At 40.4% G+C, this 14,779-nt stretch overlaps 1 protein-coding gene across 1 annotated transcript; it reads right to left on the reverse strand.

Annotated features, from left to right (window-relative positions):
• Nucleotides 1-119: 119 nt before the first annotated feature.
• On the reverse strand, nucleotides 120-9,626 carry EMC7 (ER membrane protein complex subunit 7). Its single transcript, XM_080395903.1, has 5 exons — nucleotides 9,318-9,626; nucleotides 6,267-6,386; nucleotides 4,614-4,752; nucleotides 3,949-4,029; nucleotides 120-1,886 (listed from the first exon to the last, which is right to left on the reverse strand). The coding sequence occupies exons 1-5, from the start codon at nucleotides 9,551-9,553 to the stop codon at nucleotides 1,734-1,736; spliced, it is 729 nt and encodes a 242-aa protein (XP_080252029.1). The 5' UTR covers nucleotides 9,554-9,626; the 3' UTR covers nucleotides 120-1,733.
• Between the last annotated feature and the right edge of the window lie 5,153 nt (nucleotides 9,627-14,779).

A 14,779-nucleotide genomic window follows, 5' to 3' on the forward strand; every position in this document is an offset into this window, starting at 1 on the left:
CTTGTATGTTCCAGGAGAGCATCGTAACATAGCTAATTGTTTCATCTTCAAAGAACTGCTCCCTGGTTTTTTCCATTAATTTTTCAGGAAGACACTACTGAAAAAGAAGGGGGGGGTTGTTTAATTTTTTTGTTATGTTTTTGAGGAGTTTTTTGGGTGTTTGTTTTTTTCTGGGTTTGGTTGGTTTTCTTTCTTTTTTACAAAGGCAACATGACACCCATTTCAGTAAATACTTCCAGCAAGAGCATCCAAATAGGCTCTTGTCTCTATTGGATATATTTTACTTAGGATACAAAACAAAAACCAGACCAAAAATGTGCAGCTTACTTTGCAAAGACTGAAATCTTTCACTGTCCAAAAAAAAAAATTGGTTTATTTCTCCTGCAACATCTTACCAGTTGACTTAATCGTATGAATGAATATTTTCTCTTCTGCAGCTTTTATGCTTCACAGTATACTTCTAAGTATGTATTCTAAGACAATTTATAGCCCTCCTAAGTATTTGGCAGAACAAATAAATGCATTAGAATTTATTTTGCTTCAGATCCACTTTAGCTGAATGTTAAATACCATTTTTGGAATGAGATATACATTACCCATACTGCATGGATACTGTTACCTAAGAATTCAGGAATTGTAGAAACGGGAAAGAACAGCATTTACGCTACAAAAACCATAATCAAATATTAATTTACAGGCAGTTGCTAATGGGGTTTGGCAGGTACTGCTTTAAGTTTTATTTGCAAATGTTCATCTAGTGGAAAACCATCGATTTTCTCAACTTTTCTCTAAAGTTACTGGGTAGCTTGAAAAGATACTGAAATACAGACACAGGCACACTCAAATAACAAAGTTTTGCCCGTGACTTAGCATACCTAGAGACAGCCATATCCTTTGAGACATACTTTAAAAGATGAGTGGGATTTACCCTCCTCCTATACATTCAGGGTTTTTTCTTTCATTTTAAAAATTTCATTCTGTATTTTTTTCAAATCAAACCACTGGTAAGATGAACACACAGCAGAGAGATAACAGTAAGAACCAAAAGTGTAAGATCCAAGATAAACATCATGTTACATAAATACTTTGGATTCAAAATTAACTTTAAAGAGCTTAAAAGACTTTCTGATGCAGGATACTTTGCTTTCCCCCTGTACCCCCAAAAGTAGATCAGAATAGAACTCGGCAATAAAAAGTGGAAAGTCCTTGAACTAAAGTGTATAGGCAGCAAAAAAATGTAAAATAAAATTATATGTAACACATGACAAGCTGATACAGTAAATTACTTAGTAAAACCACAACTCAGTTTCGAAAGGACGATTTGTTCACTTCAGAACTCAACAGCAAGTATAAAACATATAGCCATCTTAAGACTGAATTCCACTTCTATTATCTTTGAAATTTTTTTTTACACATTGTCTTATGATTAAGACATTCATTACTGTTTAGGACATCATATAATTTATAACAATTCTCTACAGAACAATATAGTTAATTCAGTATCATCAGTAACTTTATACAGATAGAGTATCGAAGACATGTCATCTTTTGCTTACCGTCAAGTACAAAACAGCTTATACAGACTAAAAAAAGCTACACACCACAGTTGTAGCATACTGTATTTTGTGCCTGATTGAAGTTTACAGTAGTGGCTTTTTGATCTTTCAAGACAAAGAAACATGCTACCACATAACAAACAGTTGTGCAAACCCAGGGTTAGGAGGAAGACTTAACTACCTCCTTTTTCCAGAACTACTTTTCCCTGCTTTACTGCTGCTACTACCAGACTTGCTGGAAGATTTTGAAGAGAAAAGTCTTGTCATGAATTCAGAGACATCTGGCAGCTCATGGTTGGAGTTCAGCATGTTCATTGACTGCTCCATTTCCTGCATGCAAAGATTAGATAACCTTAATAGGTCATAAAAATTCTGGCTGCTTCTATGGCATCAGTTAAAAGATTGTATCAGAAAGATGTCAAATTTTCCCAAATATTGTTTTACTATTTGTAGTCTTCCAGGGTACGTACATATTGCTACATATTTTTATGCAACCACAGCCAAATGCCCAGCTACACACAGAAACATAAAACCCCAGAACTAAAAGCATTGGCATATGGAAAAAGGTAACCATGTCTTAAGCAGTCTTACAGGGCAACCACCTGATAAAAAAAGAATATAATAATTTTCAAAAAAAATCCCAAAAAAACATTACTTATTTTCAGCATTCTTTCCTCCATTTTAAAATTTAAGCTTTTGTTTAGGTTTTCAGGTCTGTGTTCTCATAGATTTCACATACTTTGTATTTTCAAATTATTTTTGTTAAACCTCTCAAATTTTTGAAGTTTTTTGAAGGGATTAGACATTTTTATTGACCTACTTTGTAACATCAAGCTATTAGCGTACAACAGCTAAGTTTTCTTTGTTTCATGAAAGGAAGGATTTTAATGACAGCATATATCCAGCTAAGCTTCATGTAACTTCAGAGTTTAGTGTAATGGCTCTATGAGATGAATTAGTATGGTTTAAAACAAACCAACCCTGAAGTACTTTTAATGCAAACAGCTGAACTGCACATCCACAATGTGTTAATACTTATAGCAATTGCCAATTTATTGTGGGATTGTCAGCTTGTTCTTCCAGTAACCATTCAGAATGATACAGCTTTACCTATTTTCAAGGTACAAATGAAGCAACAGCTGTTATGGTAGCCTTTGTTACTACTGAATCTATACTACATCTGTACTTAATGCTTCTACATCAAGCACATTAACTTTTATACAAACCTGTACTGTGCTGATTCTGTAAAGAAAAAACAAGCTAACTTGAAAAATGTAACACAAGCTACATAACCTCCACAGGCAAACTGCAGTTGGATATACACTTAAGAATTTAATACGTGGCCAGCTAGAGAACACCATTGCAATAGAGTTCTTAAAAACTACTTTCCCCTACTCTTTAATTTAAATTACAAGCAATTCTTTCAGCTTAGAATTCCTCCTTAAGAAGTTGTATCAGTCAGCCAATAAGAACTAAATCACCAGAACAGCCTGTCTGTAAGCAGTCAGATCAGTGAAAAAAGGAAGGATTTTTTAAAAATTCAACTTTCAAAGTTCAGCTCAGTTTGAAGAACACACCATAGATATCTAGCACATCTTCGTATTCAGTTTTAATGAAAATTAAAGCCAAAAGAGCATTACAGAGCTCTGATATGCTTTTCGTAAGTATTACTTAAAAAAAAAAAATTAAAAATACTCAGACACCTATAAAGTACTACTGAAGACAGTGGTCATTTAGAGGAAAAGGAGCTTAAGTTAACAAAACCCTCAAAAAGCAGCCACCCATGACAAGACAAGGAATGCTTCTAAAAATAAGAAAAGATTTAGCAAACACCTTGAGTCTCCATTTTGTCCTAGCCTTCTGTTATTCGGCATTTTGCATGATGGAAGGACAATAAATCAGATAATTTAATGACTACATTAAGACTCAGTATCATATACACTATCGTGATATCTGGATTTAACAGTCTTGCAAAGTACATCGTTTAGGTTGATGGGCAAGAGAACCCCACATCACACAACACAATTGACATATAAAATGATGTCTAAAAACAAACTATAAGTTTTAAACACAGTACAGAAATACACTGGAAATCTATAGAAAAGCCAGAAATTGTGTTTATCGCTCTAAAGAAATTCTGGAAAACACTACTGATGCTGTATTACTTTCAAAGCTGTGACAAACAAATTCATTCTGTGTTGTGCTGTTTAATAGCAAATTCATGACTCGAGAATCTTAGAATTCATTGTTAGAACAGCAACGCTCTATTAACTGAATAAATGATGCCCATTAAGACTTCTTTTAGAAGTCCAGCTTTGTTTTTACTCCTTTTTTATACCTTAAAATCTCATCATCTTTGCTCTGTCTGTCTGTATCAATTGAATGTACTTACCCGTCTCATATCAGGATCACTGGTGTTGACAACTTTAGGCAAAAGCACAAATATCAGTAATGGAAGAACCATCATCATCACCTACACAGAAAACAGCAAATACTTCTTCAGTTACTTATAATTTTACATATATAATTATATATATAATTAATATATGAATAAAAACTGTTACAGTTCTTATTTGTTAGTACAGGCATTTTTAGACAGACATAGAGCTTTTAGCCAAACAGCCAAATTCTACAACTCCTGCATTGTGAGTCAGTAACCCAGTAACAGTAATCCACTTGACAGGAAAGAAATGTGATTATGTTTTAAATAACAGATTTCAAAGCTGGACCATTAAAGATAATGCTTGATATCTCTTTCACTATTATAATTACAATTATGTATTATATTTATATTATAATTACAATCTTGCAACACGTTGATCTCTATACTACTAGAACAACATCATGTTGTCAAAGGAAGCAGACTATGGGTTATCTCCAGAGGGCACAGCAGAGGTCATAGGAAAACACAGTGAAAAACAAAGAAATAAAACAATCCTCTCAGAATAAGCAGTGTGTGCACATCCGTTCTCAATTATTTAATTCTTGGTATTCTGAAGAATAGCTACATTTCAATCCTTAGCATACTTTTAACCTTTGTGTGTTGCCTGTACATACCATAGGGTTCATGAGGAAATCTGTCCACCCCCAAGATTCTCTCTTTATAAAGTATGAAGGAGGTCCAGAAGACTTCATCTGGAGTGGATATGGCAGCCTGACAACTTCAGAAGGTTTGATGTAATTCACGTATCTTGCTCTAATGAGCAATATATAAGTAATTAAAAATACAAATACAATCTTTAACAAAAAATAAAGATTATTTAATAATATTCCACACAAAGTTTCAATAATAGACTACCAACAAAACTATCTGCTGGGCAGTGTCAGCCTGGCTTCACTTATCAAAAGCTTATTTCTCTCAGCAGCATACTTTCTGGAATTAGATGATACTTCACCTTTTTTCCAAGCTAACTATTAAGCAGGTTGAAAAACTTGGTACAAAGAACAGACCTGCAGATCAGAAATATCATAACTATTTGTTCAAATGTGACTTCTGCAAAACATTTTTTCCCATCTTGATAACAAGCAAGCTACAATGTTTAAAAAGGTACAGCTTTAAATAGCATAGTGTAGCTTAAACACTTTGCTCAGGGCAGCATTTATTTATATATCAGAAGTTACTACTACCTTTTCACTAAGTGCATTACTTTGCATGTATCAATGCTCAATCTCGGTCTTTATTACTCTATAAGGTCTCTTCATAGTTCTTCACTAGTATTCCTCACTTGGGCCTAGTATTTAGATAGTTAATTGGTACTATCATCTAACTTCGTCACTCACTTTTTCATTATTTATGAATACCTTGTGCAATGCCAGGGACAACTTCCAGCCATTACAAGAGAAAACATTTAATACTTCAGAATTTTTCACTGAATATTCATTCAGAAAATGTCTTTCTCTCCTATGATTACCTACTTTCTTCAAAACTTGAGATAAGTAGATCTTACCAAATGCATCTGTTATCAACATGCTGTTTCCTCAAGAATTACAGTGGTTTTTTTAAGGCAGAACATCCCTTAGGAAAGCCCAGTTGAAATTTTCCCTGTGTATCACACACACACACACTCATGCATCTCCCAGCTGTATTCCTCATAGCTTCTACCCATTTGACTGGCAGAAATATCCAGCCTAATAGTACTTTGCTCGGTAGACATATCCCAGCAAGTTACCTAAAGTCAAATTCGTTACCTCTAGTCCTCAGATACCAAGCTAACAATGCTACAGAAATACTGCAGGCTGGCAACTAGTAGTGTTTGCCAGTAATTGTAAGGAGTATCTTATAGAGGTGTAACAGAAACACTTTAGAATTTAGAATCAGCATGAATTAGAGTTTCATTGTACCACGTCTTGACAGAACATTTACCAAAAAAGAAAATAAAAAGGAGGTGGGGGAGGAAGTACTGGTAAAAGAGCAGTTAACCTATTTATTTATGTCTAATTTTAACTCAGGATAGCTACATAAGAAAACAACAAAATAAACGAATAGAAGGGCTCTTTTTATCCATTTGTTCTTCTTTAACATCATAAATATGAAAAGAAGGTATCAGACTTTGGATTTGCAGGAATGTGGCCCTAGAAGTGGTGTTAAAAGAAGCTCAAACATGGTCTGAAATAGAACTTCAGCTCTACAGTTCCGTTCAAATGCTTCTTATACTGTGCTGCCAGGCATACTTAATTGATCAATACAGAAGCAAATCAGGAAAGGCTCACCTCATTTTGCCTTTTGAAGTTATGTCAACTCGCACAGGCTCAAATTTATGAGCAGGAGATATAACTTCCACTACATAAGATCCTGAAGGTACATCATGAACCACAAAACTTCCATCGGTCCTGAAAAAACAGAAAGTTCCACTATATTTCAATATGCTCCACAACACAAGAGGGAGCGGCATATTTTTTTAAATTAGAAACTGTAATGGTATCATTTTCTATTATAAATCTTAATATAACAACGATGATCAAAAGCACTCATAGTATCAAGCCCCTTAAGGCCATCAACGTGTGCCACCACAGTAGCAAAACCTACCAGTTACATTAAAGATTTTCGCATGCCTTCAAGCTATTGTCTTGCTGGAGGAATAATTTAACAGCCTAAGAAAGACTTAAAATTATTAGATTTCATGGATTTGAATGACAACAGTATCAGCAAGGAAGGTGTACCTTCCTTCTCCCTTCCAAAATACATACAATGAAGTTTGCTTCAGTACTTCCACTGGAAGTGAAGAAACCCAAAATGAGCATCTTGCATAGTGCGGGTAGATACTGGAGACAACTTGTAACGCGCAAAAATTGTGGTTTGCGCCTTCATTGTAAACAAGAGATTTTTACTTTTATGTGCTCCACTGAGGACTAGCCCAGGCTGCAAAGCTCTATCACAACAATAAGGAAACCAAAGCTCTAAACACATACGCTGAAGGGATTTTAGAGAGATTGCTTGTATTTTAAAATATGAAACTTCAATATTTGATGAAGATATTTGTAAAAGGGTACTTGAAAGATTCAGCTCCATTTGCCACTAAATTACAGTACAGAAGAAGCTTGTAGTTTTCCTGCTATAAGCTTCCAGAAGTTTCCAAGAAGAAAAACTTCAGTGTTCTCTACTCTTTCAAAATTAATACAAAAGACAATCTCTCCTAAAAATAAGACTCAAAAGTTAAAACAAAAAAGGTGTTCAAAGCAGGGGGAGGGGAAATACTAAACCTGATGTATCAGAAACTTGAATCAGGAAAACAAATAAATGAACCCTCTTAAAAGTAAATCCTCAAACCAGATTTTGTCCTTATGCCCTCTACACAAGTTCTCTCTCTCTCAGAGACATAGATCACTTAAGGACCTTTCTATCATGAGGACAGAAGCATATAAGCAGCGCTGCATAGGGGGTTTCACCAATACTTTATGTGATGATTTGCACCCAGAAGAATGCTTACACTGTCTTATGTCAGAACTACTATAAAGATGTTTCCCTAGGAACTTCCTTTTAATTTTTCATTCTTTACAGTATTATTTTGATAAATACAACTATAATTTTTTTCTAAGGAATTTTTAATATGACAAAGCACATCCTCACTTCATATACCGGTATCCAATACTGCCTTTTTAGAAGAAAAAAAAGAGTTCCATTTTTATTACAGTGGGGAAAATAATAGTTTATAAAAATTCTTGTACAAGAGAATGACACTTGAGATACTCAAAAAGCAACTTTGCTATGTCAAGTAACTATTCTCTTTTTGATAACTGGAATGATATCCATGTAATATATAATCAAACCCTGCCTGAGAGATGGGTGACAAATATTTCTTCTGATATACCAGACACACTTAAATCTGACACTGAAAGGATCTTTCTACTGAGCCTGAAATCCCACTATTAATTTAAGAAAGCTGTTTTTTTTTTAAGTTATTACCAAAAATATACTGCCATTCAGTACAATGCTCATTACAAATGATCCCCCCCAAAATTCCCAACCAACATGAAAGTATTTTTGCTAATATATACGACGCTTATAGTAGCGCAACATCTACAAATAAGTTTATCAAACTATAAATAGATGTATCAAATTATGTAATCAACAGAGCCTGATATCTAGGTTATACTGTCATAAATACAGTATGCTCTTAGCTAAGACTATTTGCTCGTATTTCAGACAACTTGAATTCCAAGCAAGCATTTGGAAACTTATCAACTTCATGGTATTTATTAAATCAGCTCCTAAATGTGAAGTCAGGCTCCCACAACTTGGTTATACTGGTTTATCAGGTGCTACACTAACAAGATTCTGCAAGTTTTGCAGAGTAAAATCTATTGTGTTAACCTATTGACAGTTCCCAGAGCCAAAGTTCAGTTCAACTTTTACTGCAGAGGGAATAATTAAAAATGATTGGTACTCGTGAGATAGATTATCTTAATTCTATATAAACTTTCTCGTTTTAGTACATGATTTTAAAAGCAATGCTTTTAAAAATGCTGTATTGAGAGCATTTTAGAATTGGCTTCTACTCCTGAAACTATGAGATTAGTTCAATTCTTAATTCTAAGCACATTTTTTATGTCTTAACATGGCTAGATCCTTCGCTGATTGGAATGCACCCACCACCCCCGGAGACCGAACAAGCTGAAGTGATTCTCTACAGCTGCAGGATGCAGATGCACGATCTTGTGTGATGCAGTAAGGCCATATCCCTGAAATGGCTTGCACTGGTAGAGTGGAGTTTTTCACAGGTACTGCAATAGAGAGCTGCAGCTTTCTGCCACACACAAACACCCCTCCAGAACACGTAAACTCCTTGCTAAGAAGAGGGTCTTAAAGAAGTGACAGAATTTGCGCCCACAAACACCATCCTCCAGAATTTACCGCAAACCTGCCTGACTTCTATAATTAATACTCAGCTCCGATTTTTTGATTGCTAAAAAGCCAGCCGCCCTATTCCTCACTACGGTTACGGCAGCAGGCGGCTGGGCACGGCCGTGCCTACCGCACCGCAGCCCCATGCCGGGCCCGGCCCTACAAGGCGGGATGCCGGGGCACCCGTAAAGCCGGAGCCGCCCGTGAGGTGCCCGGCTCCACCAGGGCGCGGCGCCGGCTGGGGCAGGGCCGCCACCCCGCCGGCGGCAGCTCCGCTCGGCCGCTGCCGGCCGCCATCTTACAGCCGCCGAGGGCCGCCAAGCGCGGCAGCGGCGGGGTCCCCGAGCGGCACCCGCGGCACAGGGCGACAGCGGCCCCTGCCCGCCGGGACCGAGCCCCCCGCCCCGCCCGCCGCTCACTTCAGGAAACCGACGTGCTCCTCCCCGTCCACCAGCACCCGGGCCCCCGCGATCCAGTCTTGCGGCTTCACCCCGGGCACCACGGCCCGGCCCTCGATCTTAAACCGCTCCCCGGCGCCCGCGCCGCCCGGCGACTCGGCTGCCCCGACCGCCTCCGAGCCGCGGGCGCCACCGAGCAGCGGCGCGGCGAACAGCCACAGCAGCGCCAGGGGGGCAGCCCCGCGCCGCGCCGCCATCGCGAACCGCCGCCGCCGCCGCCGCCGCCTCCGCGCACGCGTCGAGCGCGCGCCGCGCTCTGAGTGGCGGCGGCGCGCGCGGAGAGCGGGGCCACGGGACTGCCGCGCGTGCGCGCCGGGCGGGCGGAGGGGGCGCGGGCGCCGGGCGCACGCGCAGCTCCGTCCGGTGTCCTACCGCGCCGCGGGCGGGGCCGGGCGGGGCGGGGGTGCTGGGGCCGCTGCCCCGGCGGGAGGCAGCGCCCGGAGGCGGGGGGCTCGGTGGGCGCGCTGCGGCGCTGGGCTGGCGGCCGGGCGCTCGTGGCCTCCGAGGCAGCGCGGAGACGGGGCGCGGTGTGCGGGCGCCAGCGGGAGCGTCTGTCCCCGCGCACGAGCTGCCGCGTCCCCAGACGAGGGACGCGCGGGAGCCGGCTGCGCTGCTCGGCTTGTGAGCGCGGGTAACGCGCGAGGCGGTTGCTGCGCCAACGCGGACCGGCGGGGCAGGGAACGCGTTAGGAGCCGCTGCGTCTGCCTCGGCGGCGGGTGGATCCGTTTGTAGTTGGGACATTGTGGGTGAAACCTCCATGGTTACCACACGAAGAGTAGCCGAGCTCTTCCTAGGAAAAAGCGACAAGAAGAGCTTACAGAAGGAAAAGAGCTGGTCATTAGAGCGAGGCCTGCAGCGCCACCTTCGGGCCGGTGGTTCATAGCACCGCGGTTCGCTTCTGGCGGGCAAGGCGGGCGCGCTGGCAGCACCGGGCGCGGGAAGCTGCCCCCCCGCGGGGGCACGGGGGGAGCCGAGCGGCCCGTTGTGCCCCCCCGCCCTGTCCCTCCTTCCCCTGTGTGCAGCACGCTCTGTCACCTCGCACGTGTCCCTTGGCACATTGTGGCTACACCTGCTTCCTTGTTGCCTCTCTAACTTATGTCGAAGTTAATTACGGAACACGTTGAAAGCATCAATTATTAAGCACGATTCTATTAGAGGTGATGAACCCGGTCATCAGCTGATAATGAAAACATTATATCGTACTAGGCACGATTTTGAAAGCATGTGCCACACCGTGAGTGGGGTACTGTGAATTACGTGTCTGGCAGTATTTTTGAGCCATCTCTGGAGACAGCCAGGGAGACATGATTGATGAGGTTCTTCTGTCACATAAACTCATAAAAGCAAGAAACTCCAGCAGATTTTGGGGGTGGAAACCTAAGAATGCTAGAACTGAATAGTGATAGAAAGTAGCTTCTCCGAATTGAGTAACTTTGAGCACTGCTTTTTTCAGGTTTTGTTGATGAAGCGAGTACTTACCAATAGAATCACCAAGCAGTAGGATTTATATTAAAAGCCAGAGACACGGTACTGTTTCCTGTACCACACTACAGAAAGACATCATCTTCATAGTGACACACCATGTTACTAGTTTTTATATACAGTTAGTGTAAAAATGCTCCTATTTTTTAAATATCCTCAAGGAACTGTATTAGGGTGCTGTCAGACCACATAGAATGGTCATGCTTCCCAGTTCCAAGGATTTCCTCAAAGAAAGAATTTATAACCTAGGCAATACAGTTATTTGGTTTAAATCCTCATGAACCCAAAGAGAAGAAAACCCCATTTGTTCTTTTACTTTAAACCAAGAAGCTTCTCTCTCTGTATCATCCTCTAACAAACTGGGAAGTTACTTAAATAGCCTCTTGGCGAGAATCCCATCGTGTAGAAATCCTGATGGTGGGTGCAGCTTTCATTGCAGAAGCATATACTGAGAGAGAAAAAGAGAGAGAGAGAAAAAGAGAAAGAGAGAGAAAGAGAGAGAGAAAAAAAGAGAAAGAGAGAGAGATATGCAAAGTTTCTATTAACTGTTTTGGCATGCAACCTTTGTAAACAGTCTCTTTTCCTCTCACCGTGTAACTTCTTTACATAGTAATAGTTCTATTGCGTACAGACACATTGGTTACCATATTTTTAAGTGTACACATCTGAGAAAATAATTAATTTGGCTGATTACTGCCTTTGCCTTCTTTGATTAAGACTAACTGTAACAGCATCTCATCCGAGTGAATTGCACAATGCTATTTGTGTGTTTTGGTATCATGCTGTGGGCGTTTGCCTTCTAGGTAAAAAGAACAAGTCCCTGAACAAAAGTTGTGCAAATGGAAACAAAGAAATAAAAATGTCCAGGTATAAATTTATCAAAATATAACCAACTACTCATTTTCTTAGTACATCATCTGGGAGATGCTACCTGTTTTTTTCTGGAAGGAATTTTGCTGTTAGCAAAGTTGTGACTGCAGCTTGGTGTCAAGTGAATACCTGATCAGAAGACACATAAAACTGCCAAGCAACAGTTTTAGTTCAATTGAAACCACCAAACAATTCCATCAACCTCCTGAAAGTGCAATCAAGGATGATCTCCATGTTTTCTAGCTGTCTTTTCACTGATGGATTCACTCCCTGAGTAACAGCTACGTAGAAACTGGCAAGTTTCTTAAAAGTCCTACCCTGCTCACAGGCAAATTCTCATTTTTGAGTTAACTTCATGAGCTGTCACTAATGCTACAGAACTGTCAGCCAGATGGATAACAGCTGACAGTCCCTAATGGGTTGAACAAAGAGGAGGTCTAGACTAATGTAATGCCATCACTGATAACACTGAAATCCGTATCTCCAGATTCTTGTCACTTGTAGTTTCACGTACAAACCGAAAAAGCAGTTGAGACCCATTAAACCCTTGTGAGCTCTTCAAATGCAACATCTAAATCCATGAGCATCATAGCAGTTTACAGAGAATTGTGTGGTCTGGGATACTGGTGGACGCTCTTAAGTAGCAAGGGAGTTTTTTTGTCCCCTGGGGGTAAAAGGAGGTTACAGAAAATGCGGCAGAACTTTTGTGCTGAATCCTTTCCACAGTTGAAATGTTAGCAAAACTTGCTATATACATTTTTTGCTTATAAGTTCACAACTAGCAAAACATTTAATTCACCTTTGAACATTTCAGTTCAATTGCTCTGAAAACTTCTCTTTCTATAAATCTGATATCACCTTGGCTAGTATTTAAATATTTGCTTTTGAAAATGGACATGATCCTTTTGTAGATACTGGTTTACTTTAGTACACTGGACCACAGACAGCAGCAGCCCACAATGTGTTTTGTGTGTGATTCAGACAGCAATATGCAGAGCTGTTGATTTTCAGCCGACTCGCAGGGAGCAGCTTCAGCCATCTGCCTCTGATCTTACTGTAGTCTCTGAGTCAGTTCCCACTATAGGTAACGGCGCCAGATGAGCAACGGTGGTTCACAATGTTCAGTGGAAGCAAAGACACAGACCTGGCTGATACAAAGAATAAAAAGAATTAGATGTGCATCAGAATACTCATACCTACATCCTTTTTTTTAAAAAAAAAAAGATAAATTAATTAGAGACAAGAAGAAATCAAAATGCCCACCCAAGCAAGCAGATCTATGAGAATACATAAACTGAAGGTAGATGGAAGACTTCAGCATAAAGGTACTGTGAAAGGCCATAGCCAAGTAACTCCTTTACTGAGCTCCCTCCTTCACAAGCAGCTTTACTGTAATTAAACAGAATGACAACAATTTTGCAGGTGTTTGTTTTTTTTTTTTTTTTTTTTTTTAATAAATTTGTTGTAGCGTGGAATCATTATGCCATCTACTGGTAATTTATAGTGCTACACTAGACATGTTCACTTGGTTTAACATAAAAACATGTACAGAACAAATCAGGATCACGCCCTGGATTCAGTGACAGTCTTTGTGCTGTCCTGAATATAAGATGCTCTGAGAGTGCTCTACTTCTGACTTGGGGCAGAAGGATCCGCAGGCTGCCATCTTGACTTGCTCCAGAATACCAGTCTGCTTCAAAAAGATTGCCCATCAGTGCTCTGGATATTATCCTACACTCCCATCTCTGACAGACTGTTGGGGCAGAAAATTCCCTAATCCCCTGTAAACTCAGTAGCTGTCAGAATAATCTCTGCATCTCCAACACATCCATCCCCACAGTGTGGAGTCAGCATGTACAGTTGAAGGCCCTTCTGTCTCGGAGAGCTAACCCCCACCTACCCCCACGTTTGCTTTCACCTCAAGTTGACTGGATAAACTTCATTAGAAATCATAGAGATTCAGATGCCTTCCCTAAGGTTTTGCAGTATGTTGAAGAGCATCTAACAAAAGCTAAGTCATGCAACAGGTTTCTTGTACCCTGACACTCTGCATTACCAGTTCCTATGCTGTACAGCTTTATGAATTAACCTCTTTGCCTTTTCCTTGAAGATGTTGGCGGGTGGGTGGGCGGGCACTGGAAGGTCTAGTGTTCAGGGCTATCCTGCCTTCCTTTTCCAACAGCAATCATACTTGAAACTTCTCTTTCAGGCTTACCTTACCTCCATTTTCCACCTCCAACTTCAGGACTTCCTCCCCCCCTTTCCCCCACCAGATGAATTGTTTCCACCTTTCTCACAATATATGTTCACAAACATAAACAGGATACTGCTTTAGTACACTCTTTACAGGAGTTAGCAAATGCTGACATTGAGATTGTCAGATTGTCTGGTTGCAATTGACTGAACTGATCTTTACTAAACTCAAATTTCATTCTTTGGTGGAAGACATTTTAATGATTAGTTTAGGTGCATGGAAAAGGAGTGTAACTTCCCTGCTGTAATGATTTCCCTCTCTTGCAAGCAGAACAAAAATGGGTGTAACATGATGGTAACCTGGAAGTTGGTTTTACAGTACTTTGAGTGCAGTCCTCATCTGCTCCTGCCCACTGTAAAATTTGTCCCTACGTCTGTGTTAAACAGCAATCGTGCATAAACCATGCAAGCAGCATGTTTAAGAACTACAGCATCCATTAAACTGACTGTGTAAGAAGCAGTGACACATAGGTGGTGCTACACACGACCTCAGGTTCCTGTGTTGTTACCTGTAAGGACACCACCTGTAATCATTCACGTCAGGCTAGAATGACACATCACTGTGACATTAGGTTTCCAAAAATAGAAGCTGTTTTAAAATCCTCATTTGTTGGCACACATTCTAAATCCTGTGTTTCTTCACGTCGGGATCCTGCTTTCATAATGCCACAAGGTAGCCTCCACATAATACACCATTATTGCATCCTTTACAGAATGACACGTGAGAGTATTGTTTGCCGTACTGCAAGTAAAGTGGTGACAGACCACCACAAAATGAGATTCCTTTCTTTGTATTTCAAGCTCAAGAGTAAGTTCAC

This window comes from Falco punctatus (genome assembly GCF_963210335.1).
Source record: "Falco punctatus genome assembly, chromosome: 7".
Classification (NCBI taxonomy): domain Eukaryota; kingdom Metazoa; phylum Chordata; class Aves; order Falconiformes; family Falconidae; genus Falco; species Falco punctatus.

Coding starts and splice junctions, on each gene's coding strand:
- EMC7 (XM_080395903.1), bottom strand. CDS start 9,553: ATGGCGGCGCGGCGCGGGGCTGCCCCCCTGGCGCTGCTGTGGCTGTTC. Junction 6,387..9,317: donor GAGCACGTCGGTTTCCTGAA/GTGAGCGGCGGG, acceptor CTGTTTTTTCAG/GACCGATGGAAGTTTTGTGG. Junction 4,753..6,266: donor ACTTCAAAAGGCAAAATGAG/GTGAGCCTTTCC, acceptor ATTGCTCATTAG/AGCAAGATACGTGAATTACA.